Source organism: Phocoena sinus, chromosome 6 (assembly GCF_008692025.1).
Source record: "Phocoena sinus isolate mPhoSin1 chromosome 6, mPhoSin1.pri, whole genome shotgun sequence".
NCBI classification, from domain to species: domain Eukaryota; kingdom Metazoa; phylum Chordata; class Mammalia; order Artiodactyla; family Phocoenidae; genus Phocoena; species Phocoena sinus.
This window is the reverse complement of record NC_045768.1, coordinates 26,255,129-26,274,390: the sequence shown is the minus strand read 5'-3', so window position 1 is coordinate 26,274,390 and position 19,262 is coordinate 26,255,129. Positions and strand designations below refer to the sequence as shown.

The 19,262-nt window shown below is 46.7% G+C and overlaps 1 protein-coding gene across 7 annotated transcripts in view; it reads left to right on the top strand.

The window, feature by feature from the left end:
- The window catches only part of ZNF462 (zinc finger protein 462), a 144,531-nt gene that overhangs the window by 102,963 nt on the left and 22,306 nt on the right, over positions 1 to 19,262 (top strand). For all 7 annotated transcript variants that reach the window (XR_004350411.1, XR_004350412.1, XM_032635375.1 and 4 more), the window contains exons 8-10: positions 4,143 to 4,410; positions 6,313 to 6,449; positions 16,033 to 16,256. Coding sequence is in view for 5 of the 7 variants with exons in the window: in XM_032635375.1 (XP_032491266.1) it covers positions 4,143 to 4,410; positions 6,313 to 6,449; positions 16,033 to 16,256 (629 nt within the window). In the remaining 2 variants the exon portion in view is untranslated. The remainder of the gene's footprint in view (positions 1 to 4,142; positions 4,411 to 6,312; positions 6,450 to 16,032; positions 16,257 to 19,262) is intronic.

Here is a 19,262-nt window from a genome sequence, read left to right as displayed (position 1 = left end):
CTCAGCCCTTCCCCGGTTTGAAATCCTGAGCTGTCCAAGAGCCCCCGGAAAATACTCATCTCCCGTTCATATTCGTGTACCTTTCTTTTCCCAGCCAAATCCCCCCTGAGGAATTAGAGTATTATCTTTCTAGGGCAGTTTATCCAGCATCTGACTTAAGCATGCCATTCGGGCAGGCACATCTCCAGTTCTGGGTATTTGCAGTGCTTACCTGTGTAGCGTGCTTATAGAAATGTCCCCTGGGTGGTCCCTTTTTTCTGTTTTCATAAAGCATTTTGAAATTTTGGATATTCTTTTTCTTTCCCGGGAATCTTACTTTGTTGATTCTTTTTTCGCATGTGCTCTGAAATGCTGTTTTAGTGTTTTCTTTGGTATTCAGTTTAATATTATTTTCTCTTTGTGACCATTTCTACCTAGTCTGATGTTACTTTCTCAGCTATTTCACCCTTGCTGCCATCTCTCTCTCTGTCTTCTCTGCTGTGTGTTTCTTGCTGATGGAACACTCAGATATTCTTTCTTGTTCTTCTGACTTGCATCAAGGGACCCCCGGAGGTCAACCCATTGAGTCAGATGCCTGATAGACAAGTTTCAGATTTTAGAGTCAGAGAGATCTTTGTTCCAGTCCTACCTCTGCCTCTCGGTAGCTGTGTGGCCAACCATTCTCAGCCCCAGCCATCTCATCGGTAAAATTGGCATGAGAACCTATGTCGTACACCATAGTGGTGAGACTTCGTTGTTGGCTGTTCAGTAACTTACAGAGCCCCACCTAGATGCGCTGTGACCATCCATTCTACAGTTCTGTTACGATCTTGCTTTTATAAAATCATCTTCCTATTATAGACAGTTTACAAAATGGATAGCTCCATGTAACTTAGCTAAATTTATTTTATAACTGCAATTATAAATCATAATTTAATTTCCAAAACTTTGCACATAAATAAAGTCACAAGTCAGAGACCGACACTCTTTTCTGAGACTGCACATCTCAGGGGTGGGTTAAGAATGGATGGACCAATGCCCTCTTGCTGTTGGCTCCATTGTAGATATTCGTGGCCAAAGAGGCGGTAAAGATGTAACCTGTACTCCTGTGCTTTAGCTGCTGTATGTTCCCATGACCACAGGTCGGGCTCTGCAAGTACAGAGTGTTTTTCCTTTCCTTTTCTTAAGCTTGGAATGAAAGAAAAGAGTCTTAATGATGATTTTTAACTTCTGTGACATGCCCTTCACCGCTAAGAATCTGCTTGTCTTTCTAGCCTGGGCACAAAAGCATCCTCTTCTCCTCTTCTTTCTGGCTATGCCTCGTGAACGAACTGGGGTTTTATGTAGCTCAGCAAATGGGCTTTTTTAGGATCAGTGGAATCAGACACCCTCACGTCTTTGTCACTTTAGTGCCTGAGGTGCTAAAACTGTACATTATTCACAAACTCCAAGTGGGAGCGAGGAAGAGTGTGTCTTGGCACCAGAGAGGACAGTAAAGCTCTGAGAAGACCCAGAAAGTTATCACGTGGGCATTATTTCAAGTGTATCCTAAGTGGTGGGATTTGCTTCTTTCTGTAAGTAAACCTGTCCATCTGATTTTAACCAGGAAAGAAGGATTTTATGACACGGATACATACAGGTGTTCTTTTCACACTGCCATTTGTGAAGGGTGATGAGCTGTCCTTTCTTGGAATGCTTTCTCCACGACTTCTAGCATTTTTATTTCAAGTTTCATATCACATAGAAATACCCATGTTAAAATTGAGAATGTGTTTTTTGAGATGGGTGGAATGATATGCCATAGACCCTAGAAACAAGAAAAATGTGTTGAGTCAGACTCCTCTCCCTTTGGGGAGTTTACCCAAGAGAGTCTTACGTGTGCTCTAGGTTGGGGGTGGCAGAAGGTAGGGGAGACAGATTGACCTGGTTTGTCTTCTGATTGATTAGGAGCCAGTTTGTAATTTTGTTATAAAGGGACTGGAGCTGTCCAGTGCCTTGTGTCTGAGTCTTAGAGGCCGTGGTGGCTGCTTATTGAGAAATGGGCTGTTCCTTTGTTTTGGTCTCTGGGGAGATTTGTGGATGGTCAACTGGTCAGGGCAGTCGGACCTGACTTCGGCCTTGCTGGTCCCAGGATTTCTTTCCTGTAGAGCTAAGAGCAAACCAGGACCAGCACTGGCGAGAGGGCAGGGCTGGCCGGGGTACTGGCGTGGCAGTGCTTTCCCAGCAGCTCAAGTCCCAGTTAACAGGAGAGGTGGGCAGAGCATGCATTGTGCTTCATTGTGCGTGTGTCTGAAGCAGAAACTAGTCTTGAGAGCTTAACCAGAAAGCATCTCAAACAGTCCATGAAATGGTAAACAAACCTGCTGTTGAAAGAAAGAATGAGAAGTTGACAGTTGCATTATTGTGGTCCTGAGTGGGTTCATCGGCTAGGCTAGGGTCGAGGAATAAGGAAAAAGGAGATTAAAAGAATCGGGTGAAATGAATTCAGTTGTGTTAATGTCTTTCTTCCTTTGTCTTCAGTTTACACCTGGTAATGAACCCATGGAGGCTCGGAGATATTGTTCGAGTTTCCTTTTGTTTTATTTGTGTGTGTGTGTGTGTGTGTGTGGCAGGTTTGTTTACAATTTCCAAAGGGGTTTTTTCCTCCATCCTGAGGAATATGAATTGAGGAGGGGGAGGAGGAAACAAGAAGGGGAAGAATTTTAGTATTTTGAAGACAAGAGGTGACCCCACAATAAGGGAACTGCTCTGAGGCCGATGGGATGGATGGTACCAGTCTCATCAAATATGGGTTTTACAGAGCCCCCGCGTGTCCCGCCTGGGGAAATCACGCTTTGGAAAATTAGGTGTCCATCAAATCAGGAGGAGGCTGGTACAGTTTCTGTCCCGTTTCCCCCCCTGCTTTTTGAAAGGCTTAAGAAAAGAGTCCTTTGTTTTCTTTTCAAGGAAAGTTACACTGAAATTCATCTGTGTGGGATTCACAGACTCCATTTGTGTCATTCATGGGCAGCCGTAGGTTATATAGGACAGTGGTGGTGATAACGTTGGTGAATTCCTGACCTCAACATTCAGAGCTGCGTGTTGGGAAAAGGTTCAAGACCTTTTCTTCTTTTCACTTGCTCTCTCTTTTTTAAAAAAATTATTATTATTTAAGGAAGAAACTGAGATTTTCCTACCTCCCGTCTACATTAGATTTCCCCACCACAGGACATTGGAGCATCACAGGCTTAAGATTTGTGCCCGTCACTTCCAGCATTTTCCTCCGAATTGCAAACTTTCAAATACCTTTCAGGGAAACTTGTTTGGAATTTCATTTTAATGGGATTTATGAATAAATCTCCATCTTAATGCTGACTAAGCTTTAAACATCCATTCCTGGAGAACACTATTGGATTTTTATATTTTAAAATTTAAATCACTTGACAGTGAAGGCATAAAACACTTTTATATTTGTGAGTGCCATGTGCTTGAGCATTTCTGTTAAAGACTTTTTTCCCCCCGGTTGGCTTGAATAATTCTGGGCTGCAAAGGAGGAGATATTGCATCTTCTACTTTCCTTTCTCATGTGGATGCCTGTGTACATTGTGCGGGTTTGTTTATCTCACCTACAAGGATGGGGATTCTGTGGCAGCCTGTTGCCACGCTGCAGTTTCCTTTAAAAAAAAGTTTACTTTCTTCCTTCACTTTGAAACCTTTAACCTCAGAATTTTATTTTTAAATGCTGTGAACCCTCAAAGTCAGATTAAAGGAAGTGACGCTTCCTCCCTACCTGCCTTTCCCCAGAGATGCGTTGTAGAATGTAAATGAAGACGAAAGCTGGGATCATAGTCAACCCCTTTAAAAAAATACTCAAAACTAGGGCTTCCCTGGTGGTGCAGTGGTTGGGGGTCTGCCTGCCGATGCAGGGGACGCGGTTTCGTGCCCCAGTCCGGGAGGATCCCACATGCCACGGAGCGGCTGGGCCCATGAGCCATGGCCGCTGAGCCTGCGCGTCCGGAGCCTGTGCTCCGCAACGGGAGAGGCCACAGCAGTGAGAGGCCCGCGTACCACAGAAAAAAAAAAACCAAAAACAAAAAACTAAAAACGAATGCTGGGGGTTTTCAGGTGTCAGTCCTCCACTGTGTTCTTTGTGTCTGGTGTCATCTTCCCCCATCTGTCCACAGACTCATCCTACTCCGAGCCTCCAGATGTTCAGCAGCAGTTGAACCACTATCAATCCGCTGCTCTGGCGAGAAACAACAGCCGTGTTAGCCCCGTGCCTCTTTCTGGAGCTGCGGGGGGCACTGAGCAGAAGACGGAAGCTGTTCTTCACTGCGAATTCTGTGAATTCTCCTCTGGCTACATCCAGAGCATCAGGCGCCATTACAGGGACAAGCACGGTGGGAAGAAGCTCTTCAAGTGCAAAGACTGCTCCTTTTACACAGGCTTTAAGTAAGTGGCATGAAGAACAGCCTTGAAAAACAAGGTGGCAGCACCCGCTTCACCCCTCACCCTACTCTTCCCTTTCACTCTCGTATCTGGAGCTCATGGGAGGCCCTGCCTGTGGGATGAAGAAGGGGTTGTTGGGTCCAGTCTTCACAAGAGGAGGCTAGTTCCAGAAGACTGTTTTGGGGGTTTGGGGAAGAGATGAAGAGCCATATCAGAACAAATGAGTTTAAAAATCAGAGCGAATGGGTGCTCAAGGAGCGTGAGATCACGGCAAAGGATTTCCCTGACCCAGTATGTGCAGCAGTGAGTGTTTTCCCTTTGGAAAACCACACCCTCACCCTCACCTGTTATTTTATTTGTCTTTGGGGGAAAAAAAATACCTTCTCGGAAGCAAAGTCAAAGTCAAGAGAGAGAGAGACGCCCCTGCCACCCTTGCAGAGATTTCTTATTTCTTAAGATCATGTTATTGAAAGACACCCAGAGAACCAAGACTCCACACTGGGAAGACTAAACTTGAACAATCACAGAGAGATTGTTCCCATCTAGAAAAAAGATAATCCGGAGTCACCTTTGCTCCTGTGTATGAGAAAGATTGGAATGCTTCCTATCATTTACTCTAACTCCTGTGATCTCACCTCATCCTGGGAGGTACTGTTTAGGTTCATGGTTACGAGTGTAGAATATGGAGCCTGACTACCTGGGTTTGAACTCCAGCTTTGCCACTTACTGGCTGTGTGACTTTGGACAAGTTACTAAGCCTCTCTGTGTCTCTGGTTCCTTATCTGTTTAAAAAAAAAAAAAGACAATAATAGTACCTACCTTGTAGGGCGCTTGTGAGGAGTAAAAGAACCGTAAATGAAGCCGTAAAGTGCCTAGCATAGTGCTTGGAGCAAAGGAAGCACTAATAAGTGTCAATGTATCATTCATAGAAAGCTTTTATAATAATGTGAAGTGCTACAGTACAGATATAAAGCTGTTATCTGCTCCTGCTGCCGTCAGGGCCTGGGCTTTAGGTCACTCCAGTATTTCAATACACACTCCACACAGAGAGGCTGGTGAGTAGACTTCATGCCCCCCCAAAAAACATGAACTGATAGAAAAACAAGTCTCTTTTCCAGCAACATCTTAGTTGCCGGGATTTAATGGAAAATGTGTTACATCTCTATTAATGTGGTTCAGTTGTTTTTTAGATAAATATGTATGTGGCCTTAGAAGTGAGAGAAGGCAAAAAGGACCCAGATAACAAGGGCCCACTGACAGGTGTCCATGTTTCCCCAGAGAGAGGCACTCGGGTTAATAAGAAGGGGACCTTGCCCGTTAAACTCTTGGTTTCATCCATTTTTATGAGACATTTAAGGCTTTGTAAATTTTGAAGTTTTGAAAAGGATGGAGTGGGGAGGCAGCGGTACCCTCCGCCTTTGAGCTGGTACAACAGCTCTGAGTTTCCTTTACGTGGTCGTCAACCGTCCTGACTTCCTAACCAGCCTGCCCTCCCCTGTTCCCTGGGAGGAGTCACCGAGGCAGCTGATGAATCTTCCCAGCTTCAAAACAGTCCCTCTCCTTCTGAGCTTGATGCGAAATATATTCTCGTAGGGATTTTGTTTTATATTTTTAACAGGCAACTTCTAATTCTCAAGAATAAAATCAGGAGTCTGTTTCTTTCTTTTCAAACGTAGCCCTGCCTGAGCCCAGCCAGGTAGCAAAATTTCCAAAAAGAAGTTACCACTGCATGACAGTGCTTAGTTATTGCACGAGGGACCAGGGCACTCGTGGTCAGCAAACATGATGAACCACCGTAGTTGTGGCCCCCGGGTGGAGTGTCTCTGTAGTAGGGTTGCTGGCAGGGGGTGTGAGTGAGATGCTCCTTGGTTACACTCATCGCCTCTCTCCCCGCCTCCCTCCCAGATCTGCTTTTACTATGCACGTGGAAGCCGGGCATTCGGCGGTCCCCGAGGAGGGCCCCAAAGATCTTCGCTGTCCTCTCTGCCTCTATCACACCAAATACAAACGCAACATGATTGACCACATTGTGCTGCACCGAGGTAACCTTCCACGCTCGGGTTTCTTGTGCGGGGCGGGGGAAGGCGGCTCGGGTGGCGTTAGAGGGAAGCCGTCTCAAGGTGGAAGCGGCACCTTTGCCTGGTCCCTTGCTCCCCACCGTATCTCCCCTCAAGAAATCACAGCGATCACCCTAGTGACAGCCAACAGGGTAAAAACATCTTCCAGCTGAGAGGATTTCCTTCACGTGGAGGGAGGCAGAGGTGATGGATTCTGCAGTGAACGGTTCTGCGGGGCTTCCCCCTGAGAGGGAGTTTTATATCCTGAGTCCTCCGCTCTCACGGCCTTGCTAAGGAAGGAGTGAATGAGAAGCAGAGTGGGTGGGTGAGGGCAAGGAGCTCTGTGGCTGTAAGCAGTTCTTTGGACGGACACCAAAATGATGATTTCCGAAGCAGAACGCGGAATTTCCCTTGAACTGGATGGAGAGAGAAAATTCTTAAAACTGAAAGTGGCCTGATATATGTTAGAAACCCCCATAGGCTTTGGGTTTAAATTCTAGATTTAAAGCCTCCTGTGTTTAACCTCCCTCTCCTCCGTAAAAAGAGGTGACGAGTTATGCCTCTGAGGTGACGTGTTGAGTGTCTAGTGTGTTCCATGTGGGTGCATCCTGGGTGTTCCGTAGCCGTCGGCTCCTCTGCTAAGCTGGGGTACGTCTTTTAGGTCCTCTTTGTTTTTTCTTTGAGTGGAGTTTACTGCTGGCCAATTCAAACAGTTAAACAACAGGCCCGTCTGCACTGGAAGGAAAAATATGTTTATGTAAAACCTACTTTATCCGGAAGAGATTCAAACCAGAGGTGGATGGAAAAAGATGGCTAGAGTACCCGTTGCCAGTCTCTCTTGCTATTTCCACCTACTGACCTTTCCATCTCTCCTTCCTTCCTCCCTGCCTCCCTTCTTTTCTTCCTCTTCCTGCCTCTCTTCCTTCCTTTACCTCTAACCTAGGAAAGCTTTTAGGTATTTGCCGAAAATACCGAAAAAAGACTCGAAGGCAACAAGTGTCTCCTGCTGCCCTGCCGAGATGTTACTCTGAAATGCTGGGCATCGGGGGTGGGGGGAGGGGGCATTTTCAAAGTTTCCAGCATTTCCCCAGAGCCGCTGCCTTTGGCCGGCACGTTTTGTGACATGTCACCCACGTCTGCTGCAAACTCCGTGGAAGCCTCAACCTTCAGCACCCTCAGGTCCCCCTCCTCCCCGGGCAGGCTCATGAGACGTGACATGCCTGCTGGCGAGGACGTCCGCCTGCAAGCTAGGGAAAGCCACGCAGGAGCGTTTAGGCAGGAATTCCTGGCCCGACTGCCCCCTCCTGGTGTGCCTCCTCAGCCACCTGGCTTCCGGTCCCCCGGCCCATGTGTGTGTCGCTGGCTCTGTGCCCGCACTGCTTGGGGCGAGGCCAGGAGTCGTGCTGCTGTAGAACAGACAGCATCGGTGAGACCCCACTTTGGCGGTGGATTCTCTCTCTTTTCCATGTTGCTGCCTGGTGGGATCAGAGCCTTGATGCCTAATGCACTTGATGACTTTCCTTCCCTGAGCTGAGAATTCAAGAAATGGAGGCAGAGAGAGAGAAGCGCTTAATGCCTGGAGCATGCCACGCCTGACGTGGTGCTTCTCACACACGCTTACCTCATCGTCCAGCCACACTGGGAGGGACAGTACTGTGACCCGTAGTCCTGATTTATGTACGTGAAGCTTGAAGCTGGAAAAAACTTTTTCTTTGATTTAGTGTATAGTTACTTACGATCGTTTCCCAAAGGATTTAAGGTATCTTAAAAATAGTCGTGCAGAACTGTAGGATTAAAAACAAATGAGAAGGGCTTCCCTGGTGGCGCAGTGGGTGAGAGTCCGCCTGCCGATGCAGGGGACACGGGTTCGTGCCCCGGTCCGGGAAGATCCCACGTGCCGCGGAGCGGCTGGGCCCGTGAGCCATGGCCGCTGAGCCTGCGCGTCTGCAGCCTGTGCTCCGCAACGGGAGACGCCACAGCAGTGAGAGGCCCGTGTACCACAAAAACAAACAAACAAACAAAGAAACAAATGAGAAGATTGGGGCAAATGCAGAATAAGGAGAAGGCAGTTGAAAGTCACGTCAAGTATGAAAAAGCTCACGTAGAGTCTGGGTACTCAGTGTCCACCATGAGGTGCTGTGCGTTTGTTAGCAGTGGGCTGCAGTCGTGGCCCTGGGACCGCGGCCCACGGTAGGAGAGACAAAAACGGAATCAACTGGATTTAGAGTGTTTGTTAGACTCTTGAAATTTTGTTCAGGAATCTGAGATGCTGGAACCTGAAAGGAGTTTCTCCGCTGGGTTCTCCTGAGGGGACCGTGTAGGATGTAGTGCATATTGTCCCCACCCTGAATCCAGTGCTGAGTCCCTTGGGCCCACGAGGGCTGAAGTAGTTTAACCAAAGTCATCCAACCGGTGAGCAGGGAAACTGTGTGTCAGCGCAGTCCTCTGACCCCATGACCCATCCATCATATTGCCTGTCACTGGTTACTTACAGTCTCTTCTCTTTATTTACAGAGATGATTTATTTTAAAAGAGGCATCAGAGTATATAGATACGGTCCTCATTGGGGTCAGAAAGTGCACAACCTGGAATGAACATGAGCATTTGAGGGTTGGTGGTAATAGTGACAACATCCATGGCAACAGCAGTGGTTACTATTACTGAGAGCTTATTAGGTACCAGGTGCGGTGCTAAGTGCTTTCCAGTGAGTCATTTTATGGAATTTTCACAAAACCCTAAGTGGTAGTTATTACTGTTATCCCTGACAACAACAGAAAAACCAGGTTCAGAAAGACTAAGCATCTTACCTAAGGTCAAATGACTTAATAAGCAGCCCAGCTGGGATCTGAACCCGGGCTTGTCTGACCCCCAGCCCATGCCTTTACCCACCAGGCATCACTGTCTCATCCTTGGGGAGGTGGTTGGTGTCACTCGGTTGAGCGTTCTAGTGGCTGTGGCATTTGGGTCTGAGGATGGCATGGTCTGCAGGCTGCAGGTCAGAGGTGAGGACCACTGAGCCGCAGGGGGGCAGGGTGCTTTGGGGCAGCGTATCTGCCATCTGCATCCTGGCCTGGCTTTGGTGGCCATCCCAACTCAAAATGGCAGCTCAGTGGGAAGCTGGTCTCGACAAGTCAAGAGACAGGGCTGGGTGCCTGCCTGGCAATTTCGAGTCGGGGCAGACCTCCAAGTTCCAGATGTGGCTCTTCCTCCACCTGTGCTTTCCTTACTCTGTGGATGAATAAACATCTTTGGTCTCTAGAGCCTGCAGTACAAGATCTTCCTGAGACCTTAGTTAATTAAAATACGTGGAATGAAAGGCAAGAAAAGCAACTTCTGAACTGGCCCTGAGACTGAGCTGCTGTTTGCAAGACTGGAGTCTCCTTAGCTTTTTGTTCAGACAGATTGCTATATCTACATAGGGAGGAAGGGAAAGAGAATCCGTTTCACTCCTGGGAAATCTGAATGAGAAATAACCATGGAATTACGTTGGCTGTGGCAAAAGAGAGCGAGCATACTGTTTGTCCATGCATTCAGCAGACATTCATTATTTGCTTGTTTCATGCCACGCCGTGCTGCGTTCTTTGGGTTAAGATGGGATACACGAGACCCAGTCTGCCTCTTCAAGGAGATGAAGCGTGTGCATAAGTCCATATAAGATAGTGATCAGTATCTAGGAGATTCCCAGTGGCAGATCTATTTCTGTTTGGGGTAGAAAAAGGTGGTAGAGGGGGTAGCTTTCAAAGTGATCCATGATAACAGTTCAGCAGGCAGAGAAGACTTAAGATGGGTGTATTCATTATCTGGGGGACTTAACAAAAGTGCATCCTCTTTCTGCTTTGGAGCCCGGAAGTCTGAAATCCAGGTGTTCATGGGGCTGGGCCCCTCCTCAAGTCACTAGGAGAGAGTCCTTCCTTGTCTCTTCCCGGCTTCTGCTGGCTCCCGACTTCCCTGGGCTTCCCTTGCCTTGTGGCTGCATCATCACTCCAGTCTCTGCCTCATCTGCACATGGCCTTGTGTGTGTGTGTGTGTGTGTGTGTGTGTCGGTGTGCCCTTTCCTCTTCTTATAAGAGCACTGGATTTAGGACCCACTCTAATCCAATGTGATCTCATCTGGACCTTGTCTTGACCTCATGTCCCAATAAGGTCACATTCTGAGGGGCCAGGTGGACATAAATTTCTGGGAGCACCGTTTGACTCACTACAGAGTGGAAGGAGAATTTTAACAAACCAGTCAGGTGAGTGGAAGCAAGACGTGTTTCCAGAGTGGTATCAGACTGTTCTGAAGAAAATAGGAGACAAGCCTAGGAGAGTATATTCCGGCCAAACTAAGGAGGGCTTGGGTACCAGCATGGGGTAGAACGTTACTCTGTAGGTAGTTGGGAAGCTGGGGTACTGATGAGACACCTGTGAATTCTAATTTAGCAAAGATTGAAGCCAAGGATTATAGACCCATCTCTTGGAGGAACTGTGAACTTAGGTCAGATCAACATTTGGTGAGGTTGACCATGATTGGACCAATTTAACTGGAGAAAAATTAAGCCCTGAGACTTCTGTTTCAAGGAGAAAGTTGGTGGTAGGAGGTTTGGTGGGTTTTCATTCATGCCACCGACACTTAACCAAACACCCATCCTGTGCTAGTATTGCTTTAAGCTCTAGGGATACAGCCAGGAAGAGTCAGGCCAGGTCTGGGCACTGAAGGAGCTTGAGCTTTAGTGGCAAGAGAGACAGTGAACAAAGGAGTAAACAGTTTCGGGAGTATGTTTCCACTGAGCTCTTTTTTTAAAAAATAAATTTATTTATTTTTGGCTGCATTGGGTCCTCATTGCTGTGCACGGGCTTCTCTAGTTGCAGTGAGCCGGGGCTACTCTTCATTGTGGTGCACGGGCTTCTCATTGCGGTGGCTTCTCTTGTTGCGGAGCACGGGCTCTAGATGCGCGGGCTTCAGTAGTTGTGGCTCGCGGGCTTTAGAGCGCAGGCTCAGTAGGTGTGGTGCACGGGCTTAGCTGCTCTGTGGCATGTGGGATCTTCCCAGAGCAGGGCTCGAACCTTGTGTCCCTGGCACTGGCAGGCAGATTCTTAACCACTGCCCCACCAGGGCAGTCCCTCCACTGAGCTTTCGTCACCATTGGAAGCACAACGCCTCATGCATCGCTTTGCCTAGACGTCCCTTGTATACGTACAGCAAACCTGGGTATAAAAAGCTGGGCACAGGTTGAATTATAGGCATGAAACAGTTCTGCCAAATATTTACATTATAATTATGAAGCTCTGTAATCACCGAGACTGGTCTCCAGTTGGCTTGTTAACTTCTCTGTTTCCCAGCCTGTAACCTCAATACGTACACAGATGCTGAGTACAACTGAACCCTGCAGGTGGGTATCTTTTTGGAACTGAACTAATCTCCCCTGATTGATCTGATCAGTACCATTTTTCTTGAGGAAAAGAAAAAAATCTACGGTGAGAATTGATAGTCTTTCGTTTTATTCAGTGAGATTACACGTTCCCTTCCTCCCCATCACGTGCTTTGGCCTGTTAGAATTAGAGGTGCAGTTCCCAGCTCTGTCTGGCTTGAGGGTGGTAGCCTGGCTGATGTCAAAACTTCTTACAGGAGCTGTTGTGCTTATGTTTCTGCGTGTCTATTTATGGTTATATTTGGGGATGGTGGCTTCCTAGTTCTCAGCCTTTGTCAGTTGTTTGGCTGAGAGAGGGTAACAGGTGGGTCTTTGGTTTGGCCCAGAGAGGGTCTCGGCCCTCTACCATGGTAACCTGCATTCAGAGTTTGTTGGAGTGAATGACTTCCAAATCTCCCCCAGCTTCCTGTAGGCCTGGCACGTTGTGGGGAGGAAACCCATGTGTGTTGTGGGCTCCCTTTCGGGAAGGATTTTTCCTTGGTGATTCTGGGCTCCGCAGTGATGTGGGTTTTTGCTGTTTTGAGCAGAAGTGACCCCCTCACCCCCACCTCGGTAGTGGCGATTTTGCAGATTTTTCCACCCGGCACACACTTCCGGGCTCTTGGTGAACTTTAGCACCCACGTGCTACAGTGTGGCGTTGCTCCCGGCTGGAGCCTCTTGGCTTTTCTGTCCAGCTGCAGTGCTAAGCCATCTTTTGGGTGTGAGGAGATGAGAGACACGATCTATCTTGTAGTCAAACTGGTGAAGTCGTAATATTTTTGCAACCAGAGCTGGAAGCTGAGTCACAGTGAGTGTGATTCAGGCCTTGATTTCTTACCCAAGGTAATTTCGAGAGGTGTGAAGTCAGGAAAAGACCCCCAGTTGTCGCTGCCCCCGTAGAAAAAGCCCCAAGCGCTGAGCTTCTGTAGCCAAGACAGGGCTCAGGCCCCACCTGGAAACATTCCAGTCTCCCACTTTAGGACCTTCACTGGCGTCCGCCGTGAATAACCTTATTGAGAAAACGCTATCGGTCCTTCACCTGCCTCTTAGAGTCTGTCTTGTTTTATATCTTGGTCATGTTAACCATGTTTGTAGAAAGGAAAAAAAAGATAACTTTTTTCTAAAATTAACGTCCATATAACTAAGAGACTTGGGACACACTGTAGTTAATGTCTTAGTTTGGAAATGGGAAGTCTTACCTTTCAGGATAAGTTAGCAGGGAAATGACCTATGAAATCCGGAAGATTTGAAAGAAATACAGATAGACATGGTTGCCTTAGACACCGATAGCTCTTGTGATTTTGAACTATTAGGAATAAAAGGCTTAGCAGTGCATGGCGAACAGACTGGACGTGCCCTGAGAGTTCTCTTCAGGAGGAACAGAGGAGGAGGGCGCGGGTGAAGGTCAGCGGACCCAGGCTCCCAGGTCACAACTCTGTGCTGAACTAGAGGAGCGACTTCGAGGAGGTAGCTTAACTGGTCCGTTCTCGGCTTTCACTGGAGATAATCAAACTGACTTTGCAGGGCGTTGTGAGAATAAAAAGTAGCTGAGAGGGTCGAACACCTAACCATGCTTGAAACGTAGTGAGCCCTTAATAAATGGGAGCAGCCGTTCCCGTTCATTGTTATTGTTTCACCTCCAAGGTATTATTCTGGGTGCTCCCGACTTTGTGCAAAATGCATTTAGACACACGGAGTGAAATAGGAAACTGCCAAGAAGACTAACCCAAGTGGTAGAGGAGCTGAAAAGGAGACCTATGAAAAAAACACAAGCTTGAAAGAAACGATTATTTATGGGGGAGAAGGGAAGACTGGAGGGCGACCGAATGTCTTCAAGGTGTTGAGGCGTCGTTATGTGGAAAATTATAGCCAGCTGTTCTCCATCTCCGCGGAGGTCGACAGAACCGGGGCCGACGGGACAGGCCAGAGCCAAAGAAGGAAAGGGGAAGCAGTAGAAACGACAAAATATAAATCAGGAACAAACACAGAGAGCATGGGGCGGGGGGAGGGTGCGAGTCTCAACTCTTCCCATGAACTCCTGAGCTGCAGGGTGTGGAACCCGGTGCCCTCGCTTCAGCCTGCCCCCCATCTCTTGCCCTGGGCGCCAGCTTGCTCGTAGCTCATGGCCACGCCTGTCTAACCCAGGGCAGCTGGACTGAATAGTTGGCACTTGACTTGGAGCGGTGTCTCAGTCGGGGTCCATCTTGCTTCTTCAGGGTGCAGCTGTCTGGAGGCATTTTCTGTCGTCGTGACTGGGGGGAGGAGCTGCTGCTGGCCTTGGTGGGCGGGGCCTGGGGTGCGGTGATACACATGCTGCCCTGCACGGGAAAGCCTCCCACAGCAAAGCATTACCTGGCATCAAAACATCAGCAGTGCTACTATTGAGAAAACCTGGATTAGAGGAATAGAACATCATAGGCTGGGCTTTCTTAAGGCTCATTAGTTTACGCCAAAGCATTTTTTCCCTCCATTTACACCAAACCGTGGAACTGAATGGTTAGAAGACTGTTACAGCATTTGCTATTCTAAGAAAATGTGTGGATTCCATTATAATCATGTGTTTCTTAGCTGTCTGCTCTACTGTGGTTTAAAAATATTTATATTTCTAAATAAGCGACTGACTCTTTGTACAGGGAAAATAACATATGCATTAGAGCTCCAGGGAGTGTGGTGCAGACAGCACCTTCCACGCTTCCTCTGCCCAGATTCTTGCTGGCCAATTAATCGCTGCATTCAAGGGCTCCCACGGCAGGGACTGCCCTGCACTGAGAATGTGCTGGTTGAGAGAAAGACAGGGCTTCAGGTGGGAAAATTCCCCAGGGGCCAAACACAGGCCAGCAACAAAGGGAGGCCTCCCAGGGTGAGCGGCTCCACACAACGTCCTGCTGCTCTGGAAATGTTGCCACTCGGTGACTCTGAGGGTACAGCACGCTTTCCTGACTTACTAATACATTGCTCTTTCTAAATAATATACGTTGTGTGTGTCCATCTGTAAACTTTCAGAGTCTTCTGAAATTCACACACAGCATGAAAGCACACGCTATATTTGATCCTTGCATAAATAGCACAGATTTTAATTTTATCCCAGTTACGGATATCTGGCGCGTGTGCCGAAACTCTGGGCAGACTGGTGTGAAATTTAACTTGAGCAGCTAAACACAAGGGTGAGAGAGCACAAAATAAACAAGCACACACACTTCCAGCCCTACAGCATTTGGTATGTGAATGGGAAAAGCACCCAAATCCTCTCTCTCTTTTATTTTCTCCCTTGTGACAGTCAGATTACAGATTGTCTGTAAAGGCACAAATCCTCCACATCTCCCACGCCACCCCTTTCTCCCCCGGAAGGCTGCCTGCAACCATTTCATCTGCCTAAGTTCTTCCGAGGTGGAGTTGGAGTTTCAGTGAATGAAAGTGTCCAGGATGCTTTGTTTTCAGATTTGAACTTAGATTAGATTAGAGATTCCCTTGGTTTCCAGAAAAGGAAAACGGTCTCCTTGAGAACATCTTGGAAGGGGAAACAGGAATGGAATTGGAAACGATGGGAAATAACAGACTTGCGGTTTGGTAGATGGGCATGGGGATCTCGGTTTGGGCAATTACAGAGTTTGTGACCCCTAGAGAGTTACTTAAAAGCTCAGTTCCTTGCTTTACTAATTTGTAAAAATGGGAATAACTCCAGCCTAATAGAGTAGCTAGGGAGGTACACAGTGGTGGCACATAGGTGCTCCGAGAATGTCATTTTCCTTCCCCCTTAAAGACATCTGTGACATCTGTAAGTCCAGCCTAAATGCCACTTGCTGAGGAAGTAGGATACACTGATGGTTGCTGCTGATAATCATCCATGTTGGTACAAATTCTGTTCTTCTCTCCTCCTTTAATCACCTCCATTCAGGAATTAGCCAACGCCTTTCAGCCTGCCCACCCCTATTTTTAGGTCATTCTGGGTATTAAGTACACAGAGCTTTCGGCCTTAGAAACACCTGTGTGTCCCAGCGGACTGTGTTGATTTGGGGGGTTGGAGGAGGGACGGGGGGCATGTGCGTGCAGTTCACGGACCTGGAGCCATGAGAAGTAGCAACAGTGGATGGGTGAGTCTCTCCTTGTACTCCCGAGAGAGGACATCTGCCTTCCATCAGTAAAAATTCCCATCTTTATATTCAATTTGTTTCCACAGAAGAGCGCGTTGTCCCCATTGAAGTATGCCGATCCAAACTGTCAAAATACTTGCAGGGAGTAGTTTTCCGCTGTGATAAGTGTACCTTCACCTGCTCCAGTGACGAGAGCCTCCAGCAACACATAGAAAAGCACAATGAACTGAAACCTTACAAATGCCAGCTCTGCTACTATGAGACCAAGCACACGGAGGAACTGGACAGCCACCTTCGGGACGAGCATAAGGTACGGGCCTGGCCTCCCTCCTCCCACCCCCACCCCCAGCACACCTGGGGGAGGGGCTGGGCCAAATTTAGCCACACCCATTGTGTGCAAGACAGAGACACGCGCCAAAGTAATGTTTAAAATGAGGTTCAGTTTATTGTTTTATAGAAGAACTGTAAGGTCGTTTTAGAAAAGTGGAACACATAGGTGGGGGAGAGAGAACCACCTGTAATGCTACCCCCACATCCAACTGCTTAACATTTTTGGTCTCTTCTGTGCCCACTTTCCTTTGTTTTATTTAATTATGATTCTACCTTACATGAAAGAGCATATCTTTCCTTTCTTGTTCTTAACTTACCCTAACTGGAGTATTTTTCCATGTTATTTTTTATTTTTTTGCGGTATGCGGGCCTCTCACTGCTGTGGCCTCTCCCGTTGCGGAGCACAGGCTCCGGACGCGCAGGCTCAGTGGCCATGGCTCACGGGCCCAGCCGCTCCGCGGCATGCGGGATCTTCCCGGACCGGGGCACGAACCCGCGTCCCCTGCATCTACAGGCGGACTCTCAACCACTGCGCCACCAGGGAAGCCCTTCGTGTTATTTTAAATGTACTATCACAAGAGTTGATGAACTTTTTCCATAAAGGGCTAGATTGTAATAGTTCAGGCTTTGCAGGCTAGATGGTCTCAGTGGCAGATACTCAGCTCTGCCCTTGTAGCAAGAAAGCAGCCCTAGACAAGACAAAAATGAATGGTCATGGCTGTGTTCCAATACAACTTTATTTACAAAATTAGGCGACAGAGTGTGGACCCTTAGTTGCCGGCCCCTATTCTATCTGATGGCTCTGCCGGCGTGTCCCTCAGTCATGTAGGTTGTTTCTGATATATTGCTGACTACAAAAATTTTCCAAGGCTTTGCTATTCATGTCTGAACATTGTAAGGACCGTGCAGTATGTGTTTTATTTGTGGAGGGAACAGATTAGTATAGGACATAAAATAAGGGGTTTATGAAAAAGAATTCTCTTCCAGAAGTCTGCTGATCAGAGGGTAAAATCATCCCAGATGGCCTCCTCACTTCTCTGAGGACTTGTGTGGCACATCAGGAGTTGAGACAGTTGTTTCTGGTTTTGTATATTGTCCAAAGTGTGGGGAGTGTGTGTGGGGGGGGGGCAGGGATGATCAGTATTTGTTTCATGAAAAGAGCCTATTGAAATGTTTTCTAATTAACCAACAAATCCAAAACATCTAGTGCGTGTTCACCTAAGGCACAATGAGAAGCACTTTTGATACTGTTTCCTTTTTTCCTTGCTCTGTGTACTGTCAGTGGAAATAACAGCTTCTCTCTTCTGGACTTACAAACCCCAGTTATAAAGATTCCTGTCTGAGTCATCTGCACCCAAGGGTTGGAATTTTTCTGTGGGGTGTTGAGAGAGAAGGCTGAGCTTTATCACCCATCTACAGTTTAATGGTTTGATGCTAACTTTTCTGCTTTGGAATGCCTTCATTTTCTAATGTGTCTCCCCAAAAATGAAAGCAGAGAAGAAAAGCCTGAATTACCTCACTTAAAAACTTCCAATACCCTTTCTTATCCAAACTTCCTGGGCATTTCTGCCCCAAAACTGAAAGGAAAATCACTTATCTATCTCAAGCTAAGCTTTCTACAGTTAGGCACACGTGTCTTATTTATGTAACCACCTCGGATCTTTTCATTGTAGTGTTGAAGCCATCAGACTGGTATTTTGGGACTGAGCAAACCAGGAAGGTAGATTCTTCCCCAGTGGTTGCACAGTAGCTGTGAGTCACTGGAGCATTCCAGAGAAGGCTAGAAACCATACCAGATGTGAAAGCAGGCAGAATGTGGGGCTTTGGAATATGCATCAAGCAGATGGGTTACTCAGGAAACTAGGAGCCCAGTTTAGAACTTTTGGAGCCAAACAGACCTAGGTTTGAATTTTGTCTCCACCATTTACTGTACAGCAGGTTACTTCAATTTCTCTGTTTCCTGATTTCTAAATGGGAACCAGTATACTCTTCTCAGAAGTTTTGTAAGAATAAATGAAGTCCTGGTATTTCCCACACTTCGAGAGCCACGTCTCAGTCTATTTGTGAATTGAACTGTGCTCAAATACAACAACAACCTATCAGAAAGGCGGTTACGTCCCTAAAGACCTAAAATGGACTATAAAATCACTAACGCTACTTTGCATTTTAGACATGGCCTTTGATATGTTATATTTTCATTATGCCATGTTCGATTCTTTAATCTTACTCCCTCTCATGGTTGACCAGCTTATTAAGTCCAGCAAGCACCTAATTGAGGCTAAAGAATTGCCACTCTCAGCACGGCTAATGATTTTCATCTTTGTCTCAATCGTTGTGAAGTTTGAGGCTCGTGCTTATTAACTATTCCTTCTTTTCTAAATGATGAATACAAAATGCAATTTGCATTTTTGAAATAATTATCCAAACACTACTTTATAAACATAGCAGTGCTGCTGAAAGTGAATTTTTGACTGATAGGCAGTGACAGTAATTATAAATGGTCATTTATTGGGGTGAAGGATATACAGCAGCCTGATTTCAGCATTCATGATAAAGGGTGTAGGAGTATCAATGAACAGGGTGCCAAAGAGAAGTTTGCTGGTGATTGAAACACAAAAGTCAAGAGCCACGAGGCAAGAACAAGAAATTAAAGCCATAAGAATCGGAAAGGAAGGAATCAAACTGCTTTTGTTCACAGACAGTGTGATCTTTGTAGGTAGAAAATCCTAAATAATCTATTTTAAAAGATACTAGAATATTAGTGAGTTTAGCAGAATGGAAGGATATAAGATCAATATACAAATGCCAATTATATTTCTATATACTAGTAATGGACAGTCTGAAAAAATGAAATTTTAAGAAGATCAGTTTCATTTATAATATCAAAAAGAATAAAAATGCTTAAGAATAAACAAGAACTGTGAAAGCCATATGCTGAAAACTACAAAATGTTGTTGAGAGAAATAAAAGAACTAAGCTGATGCAG